The 27,128-nt window shown below is 56.7% G+C and overlaps 5 protein-coding genes across 11 annotated transcripts in view; 3 read left to right on the top strand and 2 right to left on the bottom strand.

The window, feature by feature from the left end:
* The first annotated feature begins 3,105 nt into the window (after nt 1–3,105).
* On the top strand, nt 3,106–8,579 carry CORO1A (coronin 1A). Of its 2 annotated transcripts, none has more exons than XM_060122547.1 (11): nt 3,106–3,199; nt 4,792–4,990; nt 6,142–6,264; nt 6,355–6,484; nt 6,572–6,756; nt 6,904–7,023; nt 7,223–7,327; nt 7,441–7,586; nt 7,702–7,759; nt 7,849–8,064; nt 8,366–8,579. In XM_060122547.1, the coding sequence occupies exons 2-11, from the start codon at nt 4,793–4,795 to the stop codon at nt 8,468–8,470; spliced, it is 1,386 nt and encodes a 461-aa protein (XP_059978530.1). In that variant the 5' UTR covers nt 3,106–3,199; nt 4,792; the 3' UTR covers nt 8,471–8,579. The 2 variants fall into 2 exon arrangements, with proteins under 2 accessions (XP_059978530.1, XP_059978531.1); XM_060122548.1 differs by lacking the exon at nt 3,106–3,199 and adding an exon at nt 3,672–4,165.
* A 2,067-nt stretch (nt 8,580–10,646) lies between these two features.
* BOLA2B (bolA family member 2B) lies at nt 10,647–11,507 on the bottom strand. Its single transcript, XM_060124751.1, has 3 exons — nt 11,278–11,507; nt 11,089–11,186; nt 10,647–10,789 (listed from the first exon to the last, which is right to left on the bottom strand). The coding sequence occupies exons 1-3, from the start codon at nt 11,338–11,340 to the stop codon at nt 10,690–10,692; spliced, it is 261 nt and encodes an 86-aa protein (XP_059980734.1). The 5' UTR covers nt 11,341–11,507; the 3' UTR covers nt 10,647–10,689.
* A 68-nt stretch (nt 11,508–11,575) lies between these two features.
* SLX1A (SLX1 homolog A, structure-specific endonuclease subunit) lies at nt 11,576–14,453 on the top strand. The gene is made up of 6 exons (XM_060124750.1): nt 11,576–11,985; nt 12,526–12,577; nt 12,670–12,999; nt 13,866–13,993; nt 14,155–14,242; nt 14,324–14,453. Exons 1-6 carry the CDS (start codon nt 11,798–11,800, stop codon nt 14,351–14,353), a joined length of 816 nt encoding a protein of 271 aa, XP_059980733.1. The 5' UTR covers nt 11,576–11,797; the 3' UTR covers nt 14,354–14,453.
* Nucleotides 14,454–14,963: 510 nt separating this feature from the next.
* LOC132506198 (sulfotransferase 1A1) lies at nt 14,964–18,928 on the top strand. Of its 4 annotated transcripts, none has more exons than XM_060124746.1 (9): nt 14,964–15,135; nt 15,455–15,603; nt 16,342–16,560; nt 16,665–16,790; nt 16,862–16,959; nt 17,473–17,599; nt 17,704–17,798; nt 18,295–18,475; nt 18,604–18,928. In XM_060124746.1, exons 3-9 carry the CDS (start codon nt 16,413–16,415, stop codon nt 18,762–18,764), a joined length of 936 nt encoding a protein of 311 aa, XP_059980729.1. In that variant the 5' UTR covers nt 14,964–15,135; nt 15,455–15,603; nt 16,342–16,412; the 3' UTR covers nt 18,765–18,928. The 4 variants fall into 4 exon arrangements, with proteins under 4 accessions (XP_059980729.1, XP_059980728.1, XP_059980726.1 ...); XM_060124745.1 differs by having other exon boundaries at nt 16,338–16,560; XM_060124743.1 differs by having other exon boundaries at nt 14,965–15,135; nt 16,377–16,560.
* Nucleotides 18,926–27,128, bottom strand: part of SGF29 (SAGA complex associated factor 29) — a 27,884-nt gene continuing 19,681 nt past the window's right edge. Inside the window, exons 4-10 of one of the 3 annotated variants that reach the window (XM_060124747.1) lie at nt 26,585–26,657; nt 22,019–22,083; nt 20,962–21,091; nt 20,745–20,891; nt 20,463–20,498; nt 20,192–20,354; nt 18,926–19,129 (exon numbers count right to left, since the gene is read on the bottom strand). In XM_060124747.1, coding sequence (XP_059980730.1) covers nt 19,013–19,129; nt 20,192–20,354; nt 20,463–20,498; nt 20,745–20,891; nt 20,962–21,091; nt 22,019–22,083; nt 26,585–26,657 — 731 coding nt within the window. In that variant the 3' untranslated portion in view covers nt 18,926–19,012. Of the gene's footprint in view, nt 19,130–20,191; nt 20,355–20,462; nt 20,499–20,744; nt 20,892–20,961; nt 21,092–22,018; nt 22,084–24,744; nt 25,581–26,584; nt 26,658–27,128 lie in introns of those variants that run through there. The other 2 variants (XM_060124748.1, XM_060124749.1) reach the window with 2 other exon arrangements.

Genomic DNA, 27,128 nt, shown 5'->3' with positions numbered 1-27,128 from the left:
AATCCATTCAAAGTAGCCACAAAACTATAATACACCTATTGGGGGGGAGAAATTTAATGATATACTAGACCTTTATAGAGAAAATTATAAAATCATATTAAGGGACATAAAAGAAGACATAAATATATGGAGAAATACACTTATTCATGGATGGAAGTCTTAATATCCTTCTCAAATTAATCTATAAAGTTAATGCAATTTTATTAAAAACTCTAAGAGTTTAAAAGTCTTTATCTGTTGGAAATAAATGCAGAAGTATTTAAGTTGAAATGCTATGATGTCTTGGATTTCTTTTAATACATGCCAAGAAAATAATGTGGAAGAAGGAATGAACGAGTATTGGCCATGTGGTGGTACTTGTTGAAGCTGGGTGATGGGCACACACTCTAGTGTAAGTGAGCAGTGCTGTGCACCTTTACTGGTGAGGAAACATCACTGTGCTGGGGCAGCAGGAGAACCATGAAGGAAAGATTCTCTGGGGCTGACTCCATCATGCTCTACAGACCTTTAGGGCAGGACAGACCAGAGGAGGTCTTGTGGGCCTTGCTAAGGAGTTTGAACTTTATCCCGTGCTCAGCATTTCAGTCCCTCTTTACTCTGTGTATCTGGCACCTTGGAAGGGCCTCCGGTCCTGTCTCCCTCCATGGTGGGTGTACCAGTCAGAACACTTTCAACTGTAAATGCCAGAAACCAACTCAAACGTAGTGACTTATGCGTAAAAAGGAACTTATGAAAGGTTAAGGGACTCAGGCACAGCTTGATCCCGATACTCAAATGATGTCAAGAGTATGGCTGTCTTCATATCCTGTGTCTGCAGTCCTCTGTGTGGGCTCATTCTGGGTGGCTTTTCCTGCATGGTGTCAAGATGGTCACTAGTAGTCCTGGGCTTATAGCCTTTTAGCTTACTAACCTCCAGTGGAAAGAGGGCTCTTTTTCCTAGCAGCTCCAGTGAATCTGCTTCTTCACGCATAGACTTGATTTAAGTGGCCACCCCTGAACCAATCAAAAAAGGTAGCTTTGACTGGGGAAACGTGGACTGTGTGCCTACCCTGGACACTCTCTCAAACCTCAAGGATTGCCAGTGCATAAAGGTTGGTTTCTTCAAGGAAAACCCAGAGGCAGCCTCCAGGAAAGAGGGGATGGTAAGATGCTGGTCCAGTGGCATCTGGCAGGAACACCCTCCCCACACCCCTCGCAGGAAGGATCAGCCTCATCTTAAGCACATGAAGAGCCGCATGGCAGGGCCCTTCCGCACCCACTACTGAGCTAACGCTCACTCTTGTTTTGCTGGGACAGCCGCTGCCTCACAACCTCCACTACCAGCCTCGCGTCTGTGCCCCCCGCCCCACAGCAGACCAGCTGGAATGAGAAAGTAGCCTCTGCGCATCCCCACCTTTCCCTCTCCATGCCTGTCAGGCTCTGCCTCAGGGGGCATGGTTTTCAGGCCCCTCACAACGTGCTTGTCCTCTGCCTGGAAATGAGGTGCCGCAGGACTGAAGGTCATGGGTGCCTCAGTTTCCTCTCTTTACATTAGAGGTGGTACCTGCCCCCTGGGTGTGTTGTGAGGATTAAGCGAGTGCAGCGTATTTATAGTGTTAGAGCAGTGCCCAGCACACAGTAGGTGCTCAGTAAATCCCAGCCGTTATTCTCATCACTTCCGCTAGAGACAAAATCCCTGCCCATCCCCGTCCAGTCCAGTCCAGTAGCAGGCTCTCAGGTGAAATACAACACAGAGCTTCTTACAATTGGATGCTTGAATGGAATAAAAGTGTGTAGGACACTTATATAACCACTCGAGCCTCATAACTGTAAGCTGGACGGGACAGATCATATTTAGCCTCCATTTACAGATGAAGAAACTGAGGTTTAGACCTCTTGCCCAAGATCACGCAAGCCAAGCTGTGGTGGAGGCAGGATTTGAACCAGGGGCTGAAGGATCACATCGTTGGGACTTTGCTCAGGCTGCCCCTCTGCTGACAAGACCTCCTCCGGTCACGCCTGTTGGCCCCTTCTCATCCTTTCAGGTTCAGTCCCAATACTCTAAACAGTAACAGTGGTGAGAGGCAACATTTATTAAGTGCTTGCTACACTTTGGATGAGGTGCAGAAGGCTTTCTTTTCCAATAAAGTCAGGAGGTAGGTATGACGCTGTTACAGAAAGAGAAACTGAGGCTGACAGAGGTTAAGGAACCTGCCCAACGTCACTCAGTAGGTGTGCCGGCCGGCCAGGAGTCAAGCTCGTAAAGCAGTCTGATTCTAGAGCGGGTCTTTCCGCATTGCTACCTCCGAGACTCTGATGCCAAGGATGGGAGCGAACTCCTTCCTCTCAGTCTGAAGTCTGGGCTTCGGCCTCTACTTAGCTCTTGGAGCTGTTATTTGTGCCTCTCCTTTCAGTAGACTGAGAGCTCTTTGGGGCAGGAACTCAACTCTGACTTTTTCACTTCCGTAGCCCCTGCGCAAAGAGGCTCTCCATAACACCAAATTATTTCATTCGCCCCTGTGAGGCAGGCAGAGGTGCTCCTAGGTGAGGACAGACCCAGAGAAGTTAAGTGACTCTCCCAAGGCCACCTGCTTGTAAATGTAGGAGCCCGGAGAGGCCCCAGGCTTCCTGGGTGCAGGTGGGTGCAGGGTTCTCCCTCCTCCTTGTCCCCCCGCCTTCCTGTTCCCTGAGCGTCGTCGGTGGGGGAAGAGATGGCAGCATAGCCTTAGCTGGGGCGGGGGGGGGGGCGGGGGGGCTGTACCAAGGCCGCTGGGAGGACTGATGGGCCCTTTTATGAATGCCAGGCGAAGGATGGCGAGTAGGCTGGGGGTGGGCTGAAGGAGGGAAGAAGGAATGGGTATTTTTTACATTTTGACATTAAAAAGTGCAGATCAGATTGTCAGCGACGGGCCAGCAGCATCTGTTTTGGTTTCGAATTGGCAGCCTAAGGCGCTGAGCTTCTCCGCGGAGGGAGGGGAGGGGAGGGGAGGGGAGGCTGCGGGCTGGTGGGGCGAGGCGGCGCCTCTGCGGAGGGAAGGGCTCTCTCCTTCAAGAGCTCCGCCCAAAGGGGCGCTGCCACCCCTAAGGAGGCGGGCGCCGCTGCTTCTCATTCATTGTCTTGACAAGAGCATCCTCAGCCGGCAGTCGCAGGCTCCTCCAGCTGCTTCCTCCTCCTCCTCTCCCTCCTCCGTCTGGGGGGTCACTCATCTCTCAGCAGCAGGTAAGGCTGGAGCCCGGGGACGGGACTCGGCATCGCTGCCCTGGGCCACCTGTGGGGCAGGCGGGAGCCTGGCAGAAGCCCTCTGCGGGGGCCGACAGACTGTCAGAGCGAGCTGGCTCGGAGGCGGGGACAGAGCCCGTTCACGCCCCGCGTGGCGGGACTCGCCTGGGGTGTGGGTGCGCGGAGGAGGGTCCGTCTGCGTGTCTGAGAGCTCCGGGAGCGGGCGAGGGTGAGGGACCACCGCAGCCAAGATGGAGGTGGGGGAGCCCGGGTGTCAGGACACGCGCCGACCGGACTCTCCCCAGAATGGGAGTCTTTGGGGTGGCAGTCGGGGGCAGGGTGGGGTGAGCCCAGCAGCTGCCCTGAGCTTGGAGACAGGAAGGGGTTGAGAGCAAAACAAGAAAAGACCAAGTTCCCCTTTCCGTGGTTTCCGGGCCTGGTACCTGCGGTGGGGAAGGAGGTGGGGTGGCACGATGGCTTCCTGTCTCCCAACCTCCGATTTGCGGCTCCCTCTCCCCAGACCCAGGCTTCCCATCTGGGATGGATCCCCTGCCCCCAGACTGCTTCTCCTCACGCAAGCTCCTCACCTGCTTTCCGGGCGGGTGGACCCCGGAGCCTCTTGGAGAGTCACGGGATGGGCGAGGCTGGCTGGAGCCCCCAGTGAGAAGGGCTAGGCCTGAAGGGGGGGCAAAAGGGTGAAGCTGGGGCCGTGGAGGAGAGGCCCTGGGGGGGGCCCCCACGGTGAGCTGGAAGGCGATGCTGTTGGGCGCCAGGATGGGGGCCTAGAGCCTGGGGGGCCAGAGGCAGGCCCCTTGGCTTCGCTGTCACCCAGCCCGGGGGGAAAACCATCCTAGCTGGACCTCCGTCTGAGAAGTGGGTGCCGGCCTCTCCCTTCCTGAGGATAGTTCCACTGGGACTGGAGAAGGCACTGAAGGGCACCTGCTTAAGCAGAGGCGAGAAGCAGAGGTGCGTGGAGGAGGTGATGCTGGGACCCGAGCCATCCGCTTGTTTCTGGAGCCCGGAGACCTGCTGGGGAAGCCCTCCTGCCACTGAGGACATGCCTCCCAGGCAAACCTACATGCTGCTTCCCTCAGCATGTCCAACCCTGGGCCTGGAGGCGGGGAGGGCCCCTGCCTTTAGGCAGCTTCTCATGTGGGTGTGAGGGTGTGAGGTCTGGACACGGAGGCTGAGAGAACCCACCCTCCAAGCTGTCGCACTGAGGCCCCGGAGTGTGACCCGTCAGAGAGGAAGGGCTCTGTGTCCGTCAGCCATTCTGTGGTCAAATCGGCACTAGGTGCTACCCCACATCAGGCTCTGCTGGGGAGGCTGAGGGTACAGAAGCCAGGCTTGGGGCGGGTTGAGAAGGTGGGCCTTGCAGGTTAGCCAGGGGTGAGGAGGTGTGGGCAAGGCGAGTGTGAGCGTAGCAGGATGTCAGTTACAGAGGAGAGCGGCAAGGGGCCGGGGAGACATGCTGGGGAAGTTAGCTGAGGCCATGACTGCCAGGCTGAGGAGTGTCCTGGGGGAGATGGGGGCCACTGTAAGGTCAGAGTTGACCTGAAGGGAGAAAAGCCCTCCACCTGTGTGCCTTCCAGGATGAGCCGGCAGGTGGTCCGTTCCAGCAAGTTCCGCCACGTGTTTGGACAGCCGGCCAAGGCTGACCAGTGCTATGAGGACGTGCGCGTCTCACAGAACACCTGGGACAGTGGCTTCTGCTCTGTCAACCCCAAGTTCGTGGCCCTGATCTGTGAGGCCAGTGGGGGAGGGGCCTTCCTGGTGCTGCCCCTGGGCAAGGTGAGCCCCTGGAGCCCTGGTGGGGGGGCTCTGGTCATCTAGTGGCCCCCTGGGGGTCCTGATGAGGTGATTGACTATCCCCAAGCCTTCCCAGGCCACAGTGTTGTCTGTAAAGTTGAGTTGAGCCAGATGAACCTTAGGCTTCCTTCAGCTCCTACATGCAGTGGGCGGATGGAAGCTAAAGCTAGAGGGGAGATGACACGGGAAGGGACGTACAGTGAGTCCTGCAGACCCAGGGCCAGGCCTCCCAGTTCTCAGCCTGGACCTTTCTCCCCTCGGGAGCACGAAGAGGGCTGGGATGGAGTCTGGGCAAGTGCTCTTAGGGTTTGGAGGGACCTTTCGGAGCCCTTGGGAATGCAGCAAGCTCTGGTTCCCAGCTCACAGGCAGGGATGATGTAAGAGACCCTCTCGGCTCCCCCAACCCGGCCTCCGTCAGATCTTGCCTCCCCTGCCCTGTTGTCTGCTGACCCCCACCCCCAGCACACTCCTGTGCTCTTGGGTGGTGAGACAGGAAGGGGAGACAGGCCCTCAGTTGTTACCTTAAAAGGTCCGATGGAAACAAGAGAAGAGGAAGTGGTTGTCGGGGTGAGAGCTGGGCCCGCTCTTCACACAGGAAGCCCTGCTGCAGCAGCTGTCCCCGGAAGAGCCCATTTCCAAACCTCTGCTCCTGCCGGGGGGCCGGTTATGACAGACTTCCCCATCCCTGTCCTTTTGGAAGGACCCATCCCTACAGCCCCATCATTCACACACACTTCCTTGGGGAACTCCAGCCCCAGTATAACTACCCCCCACCAGCCTGTCCCATGCCCAGGGCCCTGGCCTGTCTTCCCATGGGGGCCTCACCTGGGGAAGCTGGGGTGGGAGTACCGGGCCGTGGGGCATGGATGAGAAACTGAGCTAGAGATGGCAGGAACTTGGCAAGGCTCTGACGGCAAGGCAGGACCAGCCCCCTGTGCCCATCCCGCACTACTGAGTTGCCCAGACAACTCTGGGGCAGGGGCAGAGGACCAAACCCTCCCACCCCAGGCCCCGCTCTGCCTCCCAGGGACCTCACAGCTTTTCTCTCCGTGCCTCGTGGAGGGGAGTGGGGAGGTTGGATTGGGTTTGGAGGGCAAAAGCACCTCCCTCAGAGGCCCTGCTGTGTCCTCTAGACTGGACGTGTGGACAAGAACGTGCCCATGGTCTGTGGCCACACGGCCCCAGTGCTGGACATCGCCTGGTGCCCGCACAATGATAATGTCATTGCCAGTGGCTCCGAGGACTGCACAGTCATGGTGAGTGTGGGGACACACGGGCCAGGAGGGGGCTCCAGCACTGGAGCTGACGTTCGGAGCCCCCGAGACTCACTCGCCGCGTCTCTGCAGGTGTGGGAGATCCCTGATGGGGGCCTGGTGCTGCCCCTGCGGGAGCCTGTCGTCACCCTGGAGGGTCACACCAAGCGCGTGGGCATTGTGGCCTGGCACCCCACAGCTCAGAATGTGCTTCTCAGTGCAGGTGCCCGGGGGGAGAAGCAGGGAGGGCTGGTCCCCTGACAGCGAGGGTGGGAGGCTCATGACTTCTGACACTGGGGGCATCGCCCAGGTTGCGACAATGTGATCCTGGTGTGGGACGTGGGCACGGGGGCGGCCGTGCTGACACTGGGCTCGGACGTGCACCCGGACACAATCTACAGCGTGGACTGGAGCCGAGATGGCGCCCTCATCTGTACCTCCTGCCGCGACAAGCGATTCCGCATCATTGAGCCCCGCAAAGGCACCATTGTAGCTGTGAGTTGCCTTGACCCTTGACCCTGAGAGCTTTGCCCCTCCTACCCACCACCAACCAGGCCCCTAGATGCTACCCACTCCCAGCTGGGGCCTGGCCCTTAGGGGGTGCGTGCGGATGCCTGACCGGTCCCCTCCCTTTCCTTCCAGGAGAAGGACCGTCCCCATGAGGGGACCCGGCCTGTGCGTGCCGTGTTTGTGTCAGATGGAAACATCCTGACCACAGGTTTCAGCCGCATGAGTGAGCGGCAGGTGGCGCTGTGGGACACGGTGAGTGCCCGGCGGGGAACAGGCTTAGTCCCAGCCCTGCCAAGTGTCTGGCTGGAAGGCCATGGCCTCAGTTTACCCACCGCGAGATGGGGTTTTCCGCTGGTTGGTCTATAAGCCCCCCACCCCACTCCTCCATCACTGGACCGCACCTGGGCCTGACGTGGTCCAGCTCATTATAAACCCCTGCCCGTCTCTACAGAAGCACCTGGAGGAGCCGCTGTCCCTGCAGGAACTGGACACGAGCAGCGGTGTCCTGCTGCCCTTCTTTGACCCTGACACCAACATTGTCTACCTCTGTGGCAAGGTGGCCCAGTTGGGCAGGGGGTCGGGGGAGCAAGGTGGGCAGGGGGACTGGGAAAGGACCACGGCTGGAGGCATCTGCCCGTGTTGATCCTCCCTTGCATCCACCACCTGCAGGGTGACAGCTCTATCCGGTACTTCGAGATCACTTCCGAGGCCCCATTCCTGCACTATCTCTCCATGTTCAGTTCCAAGGAGTCCCAGCGTGGCATGGGCTACATGCCCAAACGTGGTCTGGAGGTGAACAAGTGTGAGATTGCCAGGTAACTGCCCCTGCCCCTGACCTGAGTATGCTCCTTGGGCAGTGCCGACCGCACGCCGCGCTTCAGTCCCAGCCCAGCCATGCTGTGGGCGCTGATCGCCTTCCTGCTTCCACAGATTCTACAAGCTGCACGAGCGGAGGTGTGAGCCCATCGCCATGACGGTGCCTAGAAAGGTGATGCTCCAGGGTCCCTCCCCGGGCTCTCGGAGTGGCGGGTGGTGGTGTGGCCCACTTTCTTAACCAGCCTTGGCCTTGCCCCACAGTCGGACCTGTTCCAGGAGGACCTGTACCCGCCCACTGCAGGGCCTGACGCTGCCCTCACAGCTGAGGAGTGGCTAGGGGGTCGGGATGCCGGGCCCCTCCTCATTTCCCTCAAGGATGGCTACGTGCCCCCAAAGAGCCGGGAGCTGAGGATCAACCGGGGCCTGGACACTGGGCGCAAGAGGATGGCACCTGAGGCCAGTGGCGTTCCCAGTTCGGTGAGAGGCAGCTGGGAGCCCGGGAATCGGGACAGGAAGATGGGGTAGGGCAGGGGCTGCTACCGATGTGGTCATTGACCCAGTGGAAAGAGGCTGGCATTTGGGGCAGCCCAAACTCACAATGTTGGGGATCCTTTGGGGGCTGGGAGTGGATAATCCTGAGGCCTCAGAAAACAGGTTTCAGGCTTATAGGCCTGCAGCTCTCTGGCTGAGAGACAGAAGGGCCCAAGCCCTGGGGCTCTTGGGAAGAGGCCTAGTGGCCAGGGAGGAGCTGGGCCTGATGCAGCCCTGGATCCCCCAGGATGCCGTATCCCGGTTGGAGGAAGAGATGAGGAAGCTCCAGGCCACGGTACAGGAGCTACAGAAGCGCCTGGATAGGCTGGAGGAGACAGTCCAGGCCAAGTAGAGGACCACCGGCTGAGGCCAACGGCATCGCCTCCCTCCCTTCCACTCCCACTCCTCAGGCCACCATGGCAGATAAGAAAATACTAATAAAATGGCTTTATTTTCTGGTACCTCTCAGACTCCAGTGACTGGTCACCAGATGCTGGGTCTGCTGAACTGACCTGCACTTGAGCTTCCCCCTCCATAGCCTCGATGAGCTTGACCCATGGCAGGGGCGGGCTGGGGAGATGCCTCTGAACGCCCTAGACCACAGACAGGAACAGGCCTTTGCGGGTGGGAGCCATCCTGCGCTGATGTGGGTTGGGAGCCTGCTCTGTTTTCCAGCTGGTAGGTCGAAGCTGCTCAGGGATCTAGCCTGGAGCCTCGGTCATTCTGTTTACCCCAAATCTGCCTTTGCTAGTCAACCGCAACACCAGCTTGCACGCAGCTGTCCTGACACTGCTGCCTGCTTGTGGGGAAGATGAAGCAACCAGCACTTACATGACATCTTCCAAACTGTAAGCCCAAGGGATCAAAATAAGGGGTCCTTTTGTAAGAAGAAAGCTTAGAATCAAAGCAATAGGCCCTGACCCTAGTTTACAAGCAAGGAAACTGAGGCTGAGAGCAGGAGCTGGGCTTGCTGAGGGACAGATCCCGAGTCAAGATGCAAGTCTCCCCTTCTAGTTCAGAGCCTTCCCTGCACCACATGGCTGCCTCTTGAACCCTGTCTGTGGCTTCCACCTGGGTCTGACCTCAATCTGTCAAGCCCTATCAAGGGGGGACTTGGAAATGGGTTTCCGATGGCCAACTTAGCAGGTGATCCCCCCTGAGCTGGGACACAGGACTGTTGGGGATGGGTGTCCTGGCCACAGCAGGGCTTTGTTCATCCACATAGGGACCACAGCAAGGACTAAATGTCCCTTTTGAACCCCCATTCCCCTTTGGCATGCTGTACAAATGTCCCTGTCTGCCCATTTGGGTCTCAATCTCTATGCAAACCATGTGACCCTGGGCAAGTCACTTCTCTCCACGCCTCAGTTGCTCATCTATAGAATGGGGAGGGACTCCACCACAGCTCTGTGAACCCAGGGGGTGGATCCAATCAGGGGTGTGGTACAGAGAGAAGGAGACCATCTGGAGCCTGGGCCTCAGTCTCCCACACAAAGGGATGATGGGCCCTTCTAGTGAAGCAGACTTGTGGGTAGTCACTAGTTCTCCTGGCCCAGGGAAACGGAAAAAAGTTCAGGGAAGGATCCTTGGAACTCAGAAGGGTTAGCCCCTACTCACCATGATTTCCAGCTTCCTCTGAGAGAAACAAGAGAGGGAGATGGGGGTGGGGGTGGTGGTAATTTAGGGGCCAAGAAACCGGCCTTGAAAACAGGAGAACAGGGTGGGTGGGATGGTTGAAATCTGCAATTTCTCACCCCCAAAGAGCTCTGGCCCCAATTAGCACACTTCCTATTCCTCCTGGGTCTCAGGGCCCTCACCTATGCAAGGCCTAATCAACTCTGGCACTTGTGTCGACTCTAGGGCATCACATGCCCCAATTTTGTGGCTCTGGTCGGCCTTACTTTCCTGCTGTAACCCTATGCCCATCCCACCCCTCCATTCCTGAAAAACTTCACCAGCTCTCCAGGGTCAGCTGTGGCCACATCAAGCCCAGGGCCAAAGGGTCACTGGACTTTCTCCAGGGGCCAGAAAACACTGCCATTCCAGGTGTTGGGAAGCCCCTGCTAGGGTACCAGGTCCCTGAGGCGGTGAAGGGCTTGGGGAACCAACAGGGGAAGTGTGGAATCTTCTATAATGCCTCTGACATTGGGATGGTATTAGGGAGAGGGAGAGGTTTGTTAAATTGCCCAAGGCCCTAAAACCGTGAGCACTTCTCATCTATGCATCTTGAAGGAGGACAGAGCAGGAACCCCCAGCAATGGTCAATGAATGGGTGGGTCGGGTGGGTAGTGGCCGTACCCCAAGGGGGTCCACCAAGGATTACAAAGAAGACCTGTGAGGCCCACCCTGGAAGGGACTTTAAGAACTGAACTTTCACTTTATAAGTGGGGACACGAAGGCCTCAGTGTGGAGAGGTACTTGCCCAAAGTAAAACAATGGAGAGTGGAGGGCAGGGAGAAGCCAGGCCCTAGACCCGGCCTCTGCACACCTCCCACCCTCCTACACACAACACACACTGACACAGAAGCTGGGCCTGACTCATAATTTAATAGATGTGCAGGTCCGGGTCCCTTATTTCTGCTGCTCACGGGTCCACTGCTCTGGAGTCAGGGTTTTCTGCTCAAAAGCATGGATGTGCAGGAGCTCTTCTGCTAGGCAAGTGTTCACAAGCCTGAGAGAGAGATGGGGTTAGAAAACGGCAGGCTGGGGCCTGCGTCGCAGACCCCGAATCTAGGGTGAGCCGGGAGACTGGAAGTGTCCCCCAGGTTGTAGTCCCTGAAACCTGGCAACAAGAGAGGTAGAGGGCTGAAGTCTCAATATTTGAAGCAGAGGCCATGAAGGCGGGATCGCTGGGGTCGTGGTCTGCGGTGCTGGGCCGCATTGGTGGGGGTGAGTTAGGTTTCGGGGAGCGGCCGGGGATGTGGTCCTGGAGCTGGGGCCGCGCTGAATGAGGTTTTCCTGGGGTCTCACCGGTGTCTCTGAAGCAGCGGCTTCCCCTCGAACTTGGCCGACACCACGAGGACTCGGAAGCTAGACGCGCAGCGGTTGGGAGTCGTGTCCTCCACTTCCTATGGGGCAGAATGGGGTGGATGGTGCCAAGCCCGCCCCTCAGGAGCCCTGTTCCCCTCGCTGGGCGAGCGTCCACGCCGCTCAACTCACCACGTGTTCCGCCTCCAGGTCCCGCTGCAGCTTCTCCCGGAGGTACTCGGCGCTGAGTTCCATTGTGGCAGCCCAACAGGGTCGACGTCCCAGCGGGTACAGTACCCCTGCTCGCACCCCTGCCACACTGCTTCCGCCCTTACTAGCGCCACTTCCGTTGAGGTCTCTACTTCCGCCCTTACTAAGGCGTCAGTAAACACAGCACTTCCGCCCTCTTGCAAGCCCAGTTTTCCAACAGTCTCCGGTTTCTGCACCTACCATCAGTCAGCCAATCAGAGTCTGCATAAGGCCCCGGCGGACGCTAATTGGTACCCGCCGCCTGCACAGCAGCCGGGGATCTGCGCCCCGGTTTGGACACCCTAGCTCCAGCTAGTAGAGGGTGCACGAGCCTGCATTGCTGTGGCCTCTAGGGTACCTTGGGATTGCCCCCAAGCGCTTTTTCCGAGACAAGCATCTTGCGTCCCTGGCAACCCAGCTCTCCCCGGGGTCACAGGCCAGAGCAATCAACCCCCAAGTTCCGATGGGCCCCACAGCGGGCGCGGCGAGGCCCGGGCGCTTCTTCGGCGTCTACCTGCTCTACTGCCTGAACCCTCGGCACCGGGGCCGCGTCTACGTAGGGTTCACGGTCAACCCTGCTCGTCGGGTGCAGCAGCACAACGGGGGCCGCAGAAAAGGCGGGGCCTGGCGGACCAGTGGACGCGGGCCCTGGTAAGAGGCGGTGGGTCACTGTCAGGAGAAGGGCTTCTAGGAGGAGGCCGGAGCCGGCGGAGGGGAGGCCCGTTGAGAGGGGCGCGGCCGGCGTGGGGGCTGAAAAACGGGCCTGCGGGCGGGGTCCTAGTGACGAGGGGGGACTATCGCGGGGGAGAAGGGGTAGTGGGGAGGCGGAGCCCTGTGAGTCTGGGCTGTGGGTCTCAGAGGAGGGGGTTGGGTGGGAAGGGGATTGATGATCTAGGTTTGGTCCATCGACACGGGGCTTGGTGAACAAGGCTGGGTTGGAATAGAGAAAGCCTGGAAGGGAGAGGAACTGAGGAGGACTGTTAAATACCTGTGACTGGAGGCGGGGCCTGAGGTTAGCAGGTGCGAGGGGACATACCTCCATGAAGGGGGCAGAGCCTCGTGGGCTAGGCTTGAAGCCGGGTGTGACTCCCCTCTCGGGTAGGACCGGAGGCGCACCATGGCGAGGGGATTCGGTTTGACACGGGGAGGGGCGAGGGGCTCACAGGCCGCGCCCCTCATTCTCTTCCCCAGGGAGATGGTGCTCATCGTACACGGCTTCCCCTCCGCAGTGGCCGCCCTTCGGGTAAGAAAAGAGACGGGGGTGCCGGGAGGACGGGGGCTAGGGCTTAGGGCCTTCCTCGGACGGCCCTGAAGCTCAGTACTCCCCGCCTGCAGTTCGAGTGGGCCTGGCAGCATCCGCAGGCCTCGCGCCGCTTGGCGCACGTGGGTCCGCGCCTGCGCAGCGAGGCAACCTTCGCCTTTCACCTGCGCGTGCTGGCGCACATGCTGCGCGCGCCGCCCTGGGCGCGACTCCCACTCACCTTGCGCTGGCTGCGCGCCGACTTCCGCCAGGATCTCTGCCCGCCGCCGCCGCCTCACGTGCCGCTGGCCTTCGGGCCTCCGCCACCCCGGGCTTCAGCCCCGAGGCGCCGCGCGGCTGACACCGAGTCCGAGCTGGAGCATGACGCCGAGACCCGCTGCACCCTGTGCGCGCGTGTGCTCCAGGTAAGACTCTCCACCTGGTCTCCGGGTCAGGGCGGTCTAGGATTCAGAGGACTCAAGATCAAGCTGTTTCTTGAGGGACTGGGCAGCCCACTGACACCCTTTGGCCAGTCTGCCCCCATCTCGAAAACGGGGATCATAGTGCTTGCGGCCATTCCTCGACGCCAGTATTCTCCTTTCAGGGCTTTTGCCCTTTCCCTTTGACTGAAAGGTTCTTCCCTAGACCTTACGTCTTGATAAAATGCCACTTTTCCTCCGTGAGGTTTTCCTTGGTTTTCCATCTGAAATTGCCACTCTTTCTTGTACACTTCCCTGGCTTCTTTTAACACTTATTATTGTCTGACATACTGTGTATTTTATTTACCTTGTTATCAGTTTCTGCCCCCCCCCGCCCATTCTAAACTCTGCTGGGGCATTTAGTTCCTTTTCACTACTGTAGAACAGGGTCTAGTGCAGAGCAGATTGCCAATAAATATTTAATAAATTAATTGAGATGATGAGTCTGGCTTCTACTGAGCCCTCAGTAAATGTAAGTTGAGCTCTTGCCATTCAGAGCTTAAGTGACCTGCCTGAGATTGCTCAGCCTTTAAGGAACTCTAGGTCTGGCTGCCCTGCCGTGGTGTTATGTAATCGCTGCTAACACTCAGAGAAAACTGGCCAGCTTAGTCCCTGTGGGCCAGTATTTTAACGTCTCCGTGCCTCAGTTTCCTCATCTATAAATTACAAATAATAGTATCAAGAGCGCATGTCTCATAAGGTGGTTTTATGTAAAGTCTTGGAACAGTGTCTAGTCCATAGAAATTCTTCACCATTGCTAGCTACATCATTACTCCCCATTTTCTCTCTTACTTGCCTGCCACCTCTGACAGGATGAAGAAGACCCCCTGTGTTGCCCCCACCCTGGCTGCTCCCTGAGGGCCCATGTGATCTGCCTGGCAGAGGAGTTCCTGCAGGAGGAGCCAGGGCAGCTTCTGCCCCTAGAGGGCCAATGCCCTGGGTGAGTCCAGCACCCCTACTCCAGCCTGGTTTAGCTCTGGGAAGACGGTGCCCCGTTGTCCAAGTCCAGGCCTGGGGTAGTCCTCATCTTAGCGCCCAGGTCCTGGCCTGGAGGAGGCTTGGGATCCTGACTCTATCTCCTACCAACCGCACCCCTGGTAGCTGTAAGAACTCACTGCTGTGGGGAGACCTGATCTGGCTGTGCCGGATGGGCACCGAGGAGGAAGAGGAGGACTCGGAATTAGAAGAGGTGAGAGGTGGCTTGGGCCCCAGCCTCACTACCCCACCCCATCTCCTGGGCTGCCTTTCACCAACTCTCTTGTCTCCACAGGAACACTGGACCGACATGCTGGAGATCTGATCCTCAGCGTCCCCAACCTCTGCCCACTCCTTTTCTGTGCCACCCCCTGTGGGTCTGGGCAGTTTTTACTTGAGTACAATAAAAAGTCTGAGTTAAGGTACCTTCTGGTGTTTGCTGGGGGGTGGGAGAGTGGGGTAGGAGGCAGAGGCCCTGCCAGTCCCTGGGGCCTGAGGAGGACAGAGTGGGGAACGTCCACTGGCCCCAGCACGGACCAGCCTCTGAAGTCACATAGTCCTTTGAGGGCTTGGGAGACTCACACCCTGCACACAGAGCCCCCCCACCTCCGGTGCTCAGCTTGACTCCAGACTTTAATCCAAACAGTAAGGACAAAGGCCGAGGAGGAGAGGGGGGATGCTGTTCCCCCACGGGGTCCTGTGGCTCTCTAAGCCCCAACTCCTTCTCATCTCTGTCTGCAGAGCCTTGTTCAAACCCACAGAAAAAAAAGCACCTTCTGGGGGCTGTTGTGTTACCAACCATGAGTGAGGCTCCGTGCTGTCCCACGGGAGCCGCCTTCCCACGGGAGCCATGGAGCTGGGGCTCACTCCCAGGGTTATTCGACTTAAGCATTCTGGCTCTTTCCTATCCTTTGCTGCCTCAAAAAGAGCCTGCCCTGCTCGGCTCTGCCGCAAACCCCAAGACCCGGCCTACGCACATCCCTCTGGACTGGCCTCGTGGTCAGAGCCAGAAGTGTCTGGAACAATGTTTGGGCTGCTGGGGGCCTCTGAGCTGCCTTCCACCTGAACCCTTGGCCTCTTCAAGACTGGCCGGGAACCAGCAGGAGGGTGAGTGTCCCACATTTCCCCTCCACTCCTCTGCCCTTTCTAGACTGGGTCCATTAGGTAAAGCTGTCTTTTGGCCCCCTTTTCAGGGGTGGAGTTCAGAGGGCAGGTCAGGAGCCAGGATAACAGCTCGAAACACCAAAAAACAAAAAAGAAAACTATTGCACCCTTGTGCCTAGTTTCAGTCTTCTGTTTTCTACACACTAAACCCATATCTTAGGTTTTCAGGCCGGTCTAAGCTTGATTCCAGCTGGGCACTGAGCAGAGTAGCACAGAGGGGCCCTCCCACCCCGAACTTCACCTTTTCCTTCCTGGACAACAGCCAAGTCCCAGTGCCAGCTCCATATCCCTCCCACTTTGGACCTACAAGACCTTCAGCTCAGAGAGCAGTTCTGCCCTCACCACAACACCCGTTCTGCGTTCTAAGCCGCAGCACGCAGACGTCAGGAGGCCACGATCCAGAGAAGTCAGGTGAGAGCGAGGTGGTGGGCCGGCTGGGCTGGATCTCCCTCAGCTTGCGCTGCTGGCTCTCATCCTGTCGCTTGAGCTTTCTGGTCCAGCTTCTCACACCCTGCCCTTTCCCCATGGATTGCCCATCTCAATCTACAGCCTGGCCTGAATAATCCCCCTCCTTCTCCTTCCCCTCCCACTTCACTGCTCCCTCCCCTCCCCCTCCTCCAGTGAGTCATGAGTTTTGCCCATTCACATACCAGATTCCGGCTCCCCAAACAGTTGCTCAATTGGCTGTGTTCTTCTCCAAGCTGGGGAGGGTAGCTGGGCAAGCGGGGTCTCAGGCCCAACTGGCCTTTTTGGAGTTTTCCAACATATGTGAGGGGCCAGGAGGGGAGCTGAAGGAGGGGACGTCAGGGAGGAGCCCACCAGGATTAGGCCCGGAGGCAAAGCAGGAAGAGAAAGCAAGCTGGGGGCTGGCAGGAAGTTCAGACAGGCAGGACCTAGAGTGGGTTTTCTCAAGTGCACAATGGAATCCCCTGGAGAGCTTCCAAAAAACTGCTATCTGGGTCCCATCCCCAGAGAGTGTTTTAATTGGTTTGGGATTTTAAAAGCTCTGCAGGCAAATAAAAATGAGCCTGGGTGTGACCCACTGCGTGAGCACTGGATCTGGCTTGGAATCCCAGCCCCACCACTCACTAGCTCTGTGAGCGTGGGCAGGCGGCTCCCTCAGCCTCAGTTTCCTTACCTCAAAGCAAGAATTCAACAGCTGGCCCCGCTGCGATATTGTTAAGGGAAGGAAGCTACACTCTGGACCCTGACGTGGCAGCATGGAGCTGGTCCAGGACACCTCGCGCCCGCCACTGGAGCACATGAAGGGGATCCCTCTCATCAAGTACTTTGCAGAGGGGCTGGGGCCGCTGCAGAGCTTCCAGGCCTGGCCCAGTGACCTGCTCATCAGCACCTACCCCAAATCCGGTAGGTGATGAGGGCACCAATGCCTATCCTGGGCTGCAGTCCCCACCTTGGGCCGGGAGGGGCGTGCTCAGCCCTGCTCATCTCCCATTTCCCTCTCTCTCCAGGCACCACCTGGGTAAGCGAGATCCTGGACCTGATCTACCAAGGTGGCGACCTGGAGAAGTGTCAAAGAGCCCCCATCTTCGTCCGGGTGCCCTTCCTTGAGCTCAGGGTCCCTGGCCTTCCCACAGGTATGTGGCGGGGTGCTGGGAGGTAGGACTCGGGCTCCAGCTCAGCCGGCTTTTCCCTACCTACGGCTTAGGTGCTGAGCTTCTGGAAGATACACCAGCCCCACGGCTGATCAAGACACACTTGCCCCTGGCTCTGCTTCCACCGACGCTGCTGGATCAGAAGGTCAAGGTGAATGGCAGAGGAAGCCAGGGAAGGAGGCTGCTGGGGCCATCCCAGCTTTGGCCCTACCTTTTGGGAAGGTCTCCTCACCTCCTCCAGCCTGGTCTCATCTTAAGGGAGGCGGGGGGCATCTGCCTGATGGCTCTAGTGGGGTCAGATAATCTGGTGAAAAGGAGACTCCTCTGTGCAGAGCCGGGCTCACAGGCCCGTGGAAGAGAGGCTGGTGGGAATCCAGCATGCCTTGTTCCAAATTCAGGCAGAGTGGCATTGAGGAGATTAGATTAGTATAAAATATGGTTTCAGGGAGCAGCCCAGAGTTCGGCATCAGAGCAGGGTTCAAGCCCCAGCTCAGTCTCGCCCACACCATGGGACTGCAAGTGAGTCAGCCTCTAGACCCGTTTCTCCCTCAGCCAAACCGAGAGAACCTCCCTGGCAAGGATGCTGTGAAGGGTGGGGCACCTAGTGCCCAGTGTGCTGTGTGGTGATGGTGCCGGGGTGGGGGGGGGTCATCTGCCCCTCCAGGTGGTCTACGTTGCCCGCAATGCAAAGGATGTGGCCGTCTCCTATTACCACTTCTACCGCATGGCCAAGGTGCACCCTGACCCTGGCACCTGGGACAGCTTCCTGGAGAAGTTCATGGCTGGGGAAGGTGGGGCTGACTCTGGAGGAAGGAAAGGGGTGGGGTGGAGCTGAGGGGCACCAGCTACAACTTATGCCAACCTCTGTGTCCATGCCCCCTGCCCTTTTCTCCAGTGTCCTACGGGTCCTGGTACCAGCACGTGCAGGAGTGGTGGGAGCTGAGTCACACCCACCCTGTTCTCTACCTCTTCTATGAGGACATAAAGCAGGTGAGACCGCCTGCTTCTGCGTCCCTCCATGTCACATGCAGAGAGGCAGGAACCTCACAGTGACCTGCCAAGGCCCTCTCAGCGCCCCTCCCCTATGACAGCCCACAGCCCAGTCCTCGTGGATCCCCTCTGCAGGACTGAGCAGCAGTGCCCCCTTGCAGCAGTGCCCTGTATAGCTCTTATCTCCTAGCACTCGAGTCAGCAACACGTGCACTCATCCATCAGCTAGTTACTGCTGTTGCTTCTCCTGGGGCCACGGTTATGAAAGAGGACTGTCCCTCCTCTCATCCAGCAGGAACCAGACATCTGTAATAAAGGACCACAGGGCAGAAGGCAATCAGACCTACCCTAGGGAAAGAGGACCAGAGTCAAGGAACAGGGTCTGAGGTCTCTAAGCAGAAGTGGCCAGATCCCCACAGGGTTAGAAAGGGACCTCCCTTCTGTTTGCTCAGCAAGCAATGCAAACCTCCACTGAGGAGCCCCTCTGCTGCTCCAGAACCCCAAAAGGGAGATTCAGAAGATCCTGGAGTTCGTGGGGCGCTCTCTGCCAGAGGAGACCATGGATCGCATCGTCCAGCACACATCTTTCAAGGAGATGAAGAAGAACCCCATGACCAACTACAGCACCATACCCACCAAAGTCATGGACCACAGCATCTCTGCCTTCATGAGGAAAGGTGAGAGCTGCCCCAGGGAGCGGGCACGGGCATCTGGGGAGAGAGTGGGGGAGCAGCAGCTAGAGCCGCCGTTCAGCCAGTCAGGGCCTCCTCTGTGACGGGGACCTCTCCCCTTTCGTCTCTCCCAGGCATCACTGGGGACTGGAAATCCACCTTCACTGTGGCCCAGAATGAGCGCTTTGAAGCCGACTATGCTGCGAAGATGGCAGGCTGCCACCTCCACTTCCGCTGGGAGCTGAGTGGTGCTCATCAGGGTGAGCGTGAGACAGGCCTCGACAATAAAATCTGATGTGTGTGAACACAGCCTCTGCTGGAAGCAAAGGACAAACCCGAGCCAAAAGGGTACATGCCCACTGGGACCAAGTGAGGCCATCTTCCCTGGTGGCCTCCAGCTCGCCCTAGTTGGGCGGGAAGGAAGGGTCTGGAAAAGTAAAACCCAGGAGACATGGACAAGGGAGGAGGAATATTTATTCGATCACAGAATCGTGTGTTGCATCCTTCGAGGGTGTCAGGAGATCGCGAGGCCGCTAGGCCGCTTCACTTTTTCTTGGGCTCCTTACAAGCCACCACGTACCGCTGGGCCACATTGAGGGGAGGCGAGTAACCATCTGCATAGGAGGTGTCTTCAAACAGGACCGAATAGTCATCCTGGGGCTGCAGTAGGGGGCAGACGGGAGTGACTGGTCAGAGACCTCCAGGCGAGGCCCCCCCAAACCTAGACAGACAGGAACCTCTGGCTCGTGGGCCCCCAGCCTCTCCTGTCCTCGTAGTCACTCAGGAAGTCTAGATGTTTGAACCTAGTCCCTGTTACTACAGAGCTCTTTGCTCAACAACAAAGGGCCAAGGGTAAGGGATGAAGAGCAGGGAGAAGGGAGACTTGCCACCTACATGGATGGGCCATAACTGGAGGGTCTGGTACCAGGGAGCCCGTGTTAAAGGGATCAAGGACAGCCTAGAGGGGGACTTCCCTGGTGGCAGAGCGATTAGGAATCCGCCTGCCGGTGCAGGGGACACGGGTTTGATCCCTGGTTCCGGAAGATCCCACATGCCTCGGAGCAAGCAAGCCTGTGCGCCACAGCTACTGAAGCCCGTGTGCCTAGAGCCCATGCTCTGCAACAAGAGAAGCCACCGCAATGAGAAGCCCGCGCACAGCAACGAAGAGTAGCCCCCGCTCGCTGCAACTAGAGAAAGCCTGCACACAGCAACGAAGACTCAACGCAGCAAAAAAAAGAAAAAAAAAAAGACAGCCTACAGGGCAGCAGGCAGGTATCCTGGAGGAAGAGGGGAGAACAGCCTTTAAACTCCCATCAGGTGATGGGTGACCAGGGCGTCAGCACAGCAATGTCAGGAGCTCGAGAGAAAGCAGCTCAGCCAAGGAAAGGGCAGCGGTGCAGGAGTCAAGGGTCCAAACAGACCCTGGGCCTTGAACTTCCCATCTCAGCGCAAAAGCGAGGTTAGACTAGAGTATGCTTCGGGTCCATTCTGCTCAGGGCTTGCTGAGGCTCTGAAGCTTGGAGCGAGGAGGGCTGGCTGGTGCTGCCCTAGAGGGCAGGGCTGTAGGGCAGACTAAGCAGAAGACAAAGGCCAACTTGCAGGACCCTCCTAGCTCAGAGAGGCTGTAAGATGAGGAAAAGGGGACGGAAAGTGGGAAGATGTTCCATGACCCAGCTGGTCCTTGTAGCGGGGCCAGTGTCTCTCCCGTGAAGGCTGGCTTACCCGTTGCGGGGGCGTGTGGATCAGGGCACGGTAGAAGCAGGTGGTCTGGGGATACAGGGCCAGCACGAGCTGCTCCTTCTGGAATAAGGCTTCGGGGTCTGTCTCCGGGTTGGCCTTCCACTGCGGCAGTGGGATGATCCGCCGGCGGCTCAGGGTGTGTCTCCTGGTGGGGGCGAGGGGGAGCTAAGGTCAACTCATGGCCAGGTGGGGGCCCCATCCCAGCAGCCTAGCTGCCCCCAGGCTTCCACAGCCCCCCCATGAGCACACTCACTCTTTGCCTTCTTCGTCAATGTCATCTACCTCATACCTGTGGGTAAACAAAAGGAAAGCGGTGGATTCAGGGAGGTGCATAGTCAGGGAGCAAGTCAGGGAGCCCCGAGGAAGCGGGGGAGGAGGGCAGGGAAGGGAAGTAGCCCAGGAGCCCACTTCACACACCATCCCCACCGGCACCCAGGGGAAGCTGCTTTTCTCCCATCTTGCAGAGGGGTCAGAGTCGCAGCCCAAGTGGGTGTGGTGACGGGGGAAGAGCCCACAGGGCTGGGCGTCCACTCACTTGTTGGTGGCATGGCTGTAACTGACCACCTCGGCCAGGATCCACTGCTCATCCCCATCCACAGCCTTCACCCGGGCAGCCACCTTGTCTCCAGGTTTGGCCACGTAGTCCCCAGAAGCTGGAATGGCCCCACAGAGGGGCGGGGGCCTGAGGGTGGAATAAAATGTCACTTCCAGTCCCTTCCCTGCCAGCGCCCCAGCCCTGGGCCCGCCCTCACTTGTCACCAGGCTTCCCGATCCACAGGGGCAGGGTCATGGCTGACTGCTGCAGCAGGGTCATCAGCACCCCCCTGCGCATGGTCTTCCGAGGGGGCTCCGAGTCATTGTACAGGCCCGCGATCTTGGCCGCTGTGGGAAAGAAGTGAGCCTTTGAGACACCAGGGACAGGGTTCCCGCCCCCAGGCCCACCCTAGCCTGCCTGCATCGGGCTGTCAGAGCTCAGCCTGCAGCCCCACCGCCCAAGTTAGCACCAAGGGCCCAGGTGCCATCCTGCCCCTTCCACCAGATGCCCACAGTCAGACCGCCCAGATGGTGAGACACCAGGAGGGTGGGTACCCTAGGGAGAGGGAACTAGAAAGGGCAAAAGCTGGGATTCGGGGGTGCTGGTCACGTTCTAGTTCTTGATCTGGGTGCTGGTTACATCCGTTACGTTCAGTTAGTGAAAGTTTCGGTGAGCTGTATGTCCACTTACGTGTACTTTTCTATGAATGTATGTTGTAATTCAACAAAAAGTTTAAAAAACAAACTCTCAAATGTGGACAGACCCCTGACCTCCTCAGGCATGGTTCAACACACGCAGCCACTTCATACAAACCCAGCTGGCAGTGTGACAGCATTTTTGGTGGGTGAGGAGTTGCACACGGGGGGTTCACTGGGGCAAGAGAGGTGGGAAAGCCACAGCAGCCTGAGGGCTCTGGAAGCCAGTGCCTCGTGTAGGTAAACTCCATGTGGAAGGCTGGCTTCAAGATACCCAGGGTGCAGCTTTGGTTCTCCCCACAGCAAGAAATGGGAGTGGGTGGCAGTAGGAAGGAGGGAGGTGACTGACCCAGGCAGTAGAGGGAGCAGGGGAATCGGCATGGTCTGCAGGGAGCTCTGGGGATGATCCCCTTTCCCTTCCCCACCCCAGGCTGCCCAGGCGCTTCTCTGTCAGAAGCCCCGGGAACAATCCCACCAGACTGAGGTCACAGGCTCCCCTACAGGGAGACCTGACTGCTGCTCTCAGGAACCCTCACTCCGCCTGGTCCAGGAATGCCGGCCTGGTCGTCTCTAACTCACCAATCCGCCTCTCTTCCAACAGAGACTTGATTTCCGCAATCTTATCTAGGGCTTTCCGGAGGATGCTGAGGGCAGGGAGAAGGGAAAGAAGAGGTCTGGATGAAGCACAAAGCGCAGACTTCCTTTTCTCATTACGGCAGGCTGGCTAGCTCAGACCAGCCCTGATGCTGGAAACCATAAACCCTAAGCACGTGTTTTTTAATCTTAAAAGCATAAAAGAACTGATGTGGCAAGAGGAAGTGGCAGGCCAAAAAACCTAAGAAGGTCCTGTAGAGGTAAGCAAAGCAGAGAGCTGCCTTGGCCGCAGTGCGTCCGACAAATCCTGAAGAAGTGCTGCTGGATGCCAGCAGGCTCTAACAACCTCTTGCGATTCGGAGGACAGAGGTTAAAACTTGGGGTCTGCCCTAGTGGCACCTGTAAAAGAGACACTCCAGAGGACTGTGGGGAGTTGTCTCGGCTCAGAGCAGGGCTGGGGGTGGAGGGAACTCATCCCTGAAAGACTGCAGCCCCAGGAAACCTCTGGAGTTCGATTACGGGGGTTCCAGGGTGGCTGGGACCCAAGCAACCTGGCAGAAGTGCACACAGATCCTTGCGGGAAGAAGGCTTCTTTATCCTAGACCTTTGGGAACCTCCCCCAAAGAATATCTCAACAGCGATAAGCAGCAGAGAAGCCACTTCAGGTCATTTATTCTCCAGCACATTCCTCTCGCAAACCTTTAGTAAATGCCCACGTGTTTCTGAAGGCCTTGGTTCAGACCCATGAGAACACAGCACAATAGTGTCACAGGAGGTGTCTCAGAGGGTGTGACTCTTGTGGACTCATCAGGCAAAAGAAAGGCCAGAAGATCGGGCAAGGGGCAGCTTTGGCAGAGGGAACTGCGCAAACCAAAGCAGGGAGGGATGAACACCATGCTGACAGGCTTGGAGCACTGAAGCTCAGCGTGGCTGGTATCGGACGCCAGGATGACTCTGCCAGAGCCACCTCGGACTTGTGCGTGAGCACTGGTACACGGGGCAATTAAGCTTCCAGGAAAGCAGAGGAGGAGTAAAAGCCAGCAGGCCAAAGGGAACTTGCAAAGTCTGATCATTGCTGCTGGGCCCGTTTGGAGGACATCCTTTTAAGTAGTATGTCCTAAGCTGTATTCTGTGAGATATTAATGGAGTGGTTCTCAACCCTAGCTGGACATCAGAACGCCCTGGGGAGCTTTTAAAAAAAGAATCCCCATTGCTTTAAGTAAGAATCATCAACAGATGCCAAAACGGGATATGTACACAGTCTCCAAGTATCTCTCATAAGATACTTATTAATCACACAATGGAAAACAGCAATAACGTGACACAGGAGAAACCTGGAAGAGCCCACCTTAACCAGTGGGAGTCTTTTGGCCTTGTAATATGATGACGGAGGACGACATCACTTCCATGCTATTACTTCCAAAAGCGTAACACCTGAATCTAATCGTGAGGGAACATCAGACAAACCCAACTGAGGGCCATTCTACACTGGCCTGTAATCTTCAAAATGTCAAGGTCAGGAAAAGCAAAGACAGCCTGGGAACCGTTCCAGATTGGAAGAGACCAGAGAGACATGAAAACTAAACACAGTGCTGATCTGCATTATAAAAATGTTCTGTTCTTTTGCTATAAAGGTCATCAGTGGACAGTGATGAGCTCTGAATAAGATGTGTAGATCAGTTAATAGTTCTATATCTGTAATTTCCTGATTTTGAGAAATGTACCGTGGTTGTTTAAGAATGTCCTGGTTTTTAGGAAACGCTGACTGATGTATTTAGAGGTCAAGAGGCATCATGCATCATGTCTGCAACATAAATGATTCAGAAAAAAAAGATTGTAAATACATATATCTATAGAGTGATAAAGCAAATGTGGTAAAAATACATTTCTGTAGGTCTGAAATTATGTAGAAAGTTAACACCAATGCATGAACTCCACCCCAGTTAAAGCAGAACCTCTGGGCGCAGCCGGACTTGAGAACCAGCGTGTAAATGTATTCCACTGTCAAGGAAGTTTGTGAAATACTGAGTTAAAGAAATTGCTGTTGCAGAACTTGGCAGAGCCTTCAATACTTTAATACTGCAGCACTTCAGTACTTCAGTACTTTAACACTTCAGTGCTTTAATTTGCATTGTGAATCTCTAAGGAGAGGAATGTAATATTCCGTTTCCTAAAGTTACTGAAGCGCCACTGCAGAGATCTGAGGAAACAATGTTCTAAGATCATTTCCTATTTAAAGAGCAGTTTTCTGGAGCTGAAACTTCTCCATCTCGGAACCATAGAGGCTTCAGGTCAACCAGGATGACCACCCAGCGAAGCGTGGGTCCCTACCTTCTGGGAGGCAGCCTGCCAGCCCGTCAGCAACCCTCGGGGATGGTGCCATCCCAAGAGCCCCACTTCACCTGGGACAGCAGAGGAAACGCCTCTTGCTGGCCGGCCTTCCTTTGAAGGGTCCTCAGCTAAGAACCCTGAGCCTTAACCTCCCCCCCCCAAACCCGGCCCGCCTCCCCAGCCGTTCGTAAGGGGCTAAATGGTGTCGGCTCTTTAAAGTAATCCAATACTGCTGCATACCAATACACAGTAACTATTTGATTGGGGTGAAAAATAATTCCTTGTGGGCCTTCTCTCCTGTGCCCTCACAGAGCCGCACCTGGAGAAGCGCCTTCTGAACCAATGTTAGGAAATACCTTGTTCCCACCCAGAAAGGCTACCCGTCTCCACTGGAACACGGAAAGTGACATCTTTGATCTGTTTCCCTTTGACTCCTGCTGCTAAAAGAGATGATTGTTAAATGAAGACACAGGGGTTCCTTTCTGTTTTCTGCAAGAGCAGGAGGAGGAAAAGCAGCCAGGACTGGACAGAAGGAACAGCAAAGCATCACAGGCTTGGGCTCACGAAGCAGGCTCTGGGCGCCTCTTCATCTTCCCAAGAGGTTTAACGCAAATATTTAGAAGATGAGCTGAGAGGTGCTGCAGCACCTGGGTCAGTGCCACAGGCACACACAGTACCATGTTTTCCCCACCCAGACGCGGAGCTCCCTGTGCGTAGGGGTGGCATCTTATCTGTCTCACCCACTCTCCTGTTCCCAGCATGGTATCTGGAGGTGAGGACACCTTATTCATTGTTTAGTGAATGAACGTATGAAGGTCTGAGAGTCTGAAAAAGTGAAATGACAGCAGAACTGCAAGGGACCTGCACTTATGAAACAAGCTTTAAGTGTCAAACTCTGGCTAAGTCAATGCCAGAGAAGAGCTCACACCAGCTGGTTGCAGAAGCAGCTGCCTCACTCTGCCGGCAGTTAAGCTGGGAAGGGAAAGTCTGCCTTTTACTTTCAAATGAACGTTGAGTCACTCTGACTTATACAAGCCAAACTCCAGGCCCACTAATGGGAAAGGGCCCAACTATGGCTACCCGATGAATCTGCAAATCAGGGAGAAGATGGGGGTGGGGAAGGCTGGGCTGGAAAGCCAAGCAAGCAACACCTCCAACCAGAATTCGCCGTGTCCCCTCCCCGCCAGTCAGCCCCACCCTTTTGTTCTCTTCCCACCCTGGCAAAGGGAGCCCCATCAGACCCCTTTGTTCAAGCTAAAAACCTTGGAAATCTTCTCTCCCAACTCGTCCTCCAGTTTGATCTCAGAATCCACCCTTGTTTCTCTATCCCCACTGCCATTGTCTCAGCTCAACTCCGTCACTTATCTTTTGCCTGGTCTCCAAACTAGCCTTGAATCTCACCCAGTCTGCTCTCCGTGTGGCAGCCAGGGGTTTCTCTCCTGCTCTTACATCGCCTTTGGCTCGCTATGGCCTCCAAGATAACGTCCAGGTATTGGAGGTCTTCCACATCCTGCCCTCCCCTCCCCCAGCCATGCAAGGACTAGTTCTCATTCCCCAAATGCGCTCCTCCATGGCCCTGGCACACTGTCCTCCGCTTGGGCTCTCTGACTTGTCTGCCTACCCATCCCCAGCTCAAGTTTCTCCTCCTCCCTGAGAGGGTCTCAGATCCCCAGGCACAGTGAACACCATCTCGGCTGGCCCACCAACTACACTGTCCTGTAACTTTTTTAGGGTGTCTCTCCTTTCCGGACTGCTTGCTCTTGAAGGCAGGATCTCACTATCCTCGTGTCTCTCTATGGAGACTGCCCAACACCAGGCATAACCATGGGTTATGGTCAAAAGAGTTTGAAAAATACTGGTATTAGGCACTTTATGTGCATTATCGCATTTTACGTTGACAATTCTACAGGTAGTTATTATCTCTATTTTAATGACGGAGCAACTGAGTCTCAGCTGAAATGACTGCCCAAGGTCAAGTGACTAGAAAAAGGCATCACTGGGATTTGATCCACACCTTTCTGCCATCTATAAAACAGCAGGGCCAGGGAAGAGAGGCCAGAGTGGGCTCTAGGGAAAGTGGGCCCTAAAGGAGAAGCTGGGGAGTCAGAATCTGCTATCTGTGGGAGGAGAGGCAGGCTGGGGCTATGGTCCACAGGCTCCTACAGCCCAGCACCTGGATGTGGAGGGGAGGCGATGGCAGGGCAGTGGGACGGTACTCACTTGCACTCAGCCTCTGCATCGGCCTTGGCGGTTGTGTAGAGGCCACGCAGCTTTGTCCGGTAATAGGGAGAGACTGCAGAATAAACAAAGGGAGAAGATGCATGGGTGAGGGGCAGCTGGCAGCAATGTGGCACTGCTTCCAGTCCGCCGGAATCAGACTCCGGGAGGCACCGAGGGGCCATGGGCTGAGGTATGAGCTTTACTGGCTCAGAAGTGCCCCCCCCGAGGCCGGTACCTCCATGTTCACATTTTCATATGGTACAGATGCCATCACAACATCTAGGAGAGGACTCTCTAACCTCTGCCAGAGTGTGACCCACGCAAACAGAAAACAACTCTCCAAGCTCCTCAGAGTTGGAAAGCACCAGCCCGAGAGCCTGACCTCAGGGCATGTGCAGGGCACACGAGTAGGGAAGCTCTAGAAAATGCCGGCTAACTGGGGGGTCCTGTGCGCTGTAAGGGGGTTCCCGAGACGCAGCATCATTTCCTGACTTCCCAGTCCTCAGAGTTGGGGGATTTTAAGGTTCCTTAGTGGCTAGACAGT

The sequence above is a fragment of the Lagenorhynchus albirostris genome, chromosome 15, assembly GCF_949774975.1.
Source record: "Lagenorhynchus albirostris chromosome 15, mLagAlb1.1, whole genome shotgun sequence".
NCBI lineage: Eukaryota > Metazoa > Chordata > Mammalia > Artiodactyla > Delphinidae > Lagenorhynchus > Lagenorhynchus albirostris.
This window is presented reverse-complemented; position numbering and strand designations above follow the sequence as displayed.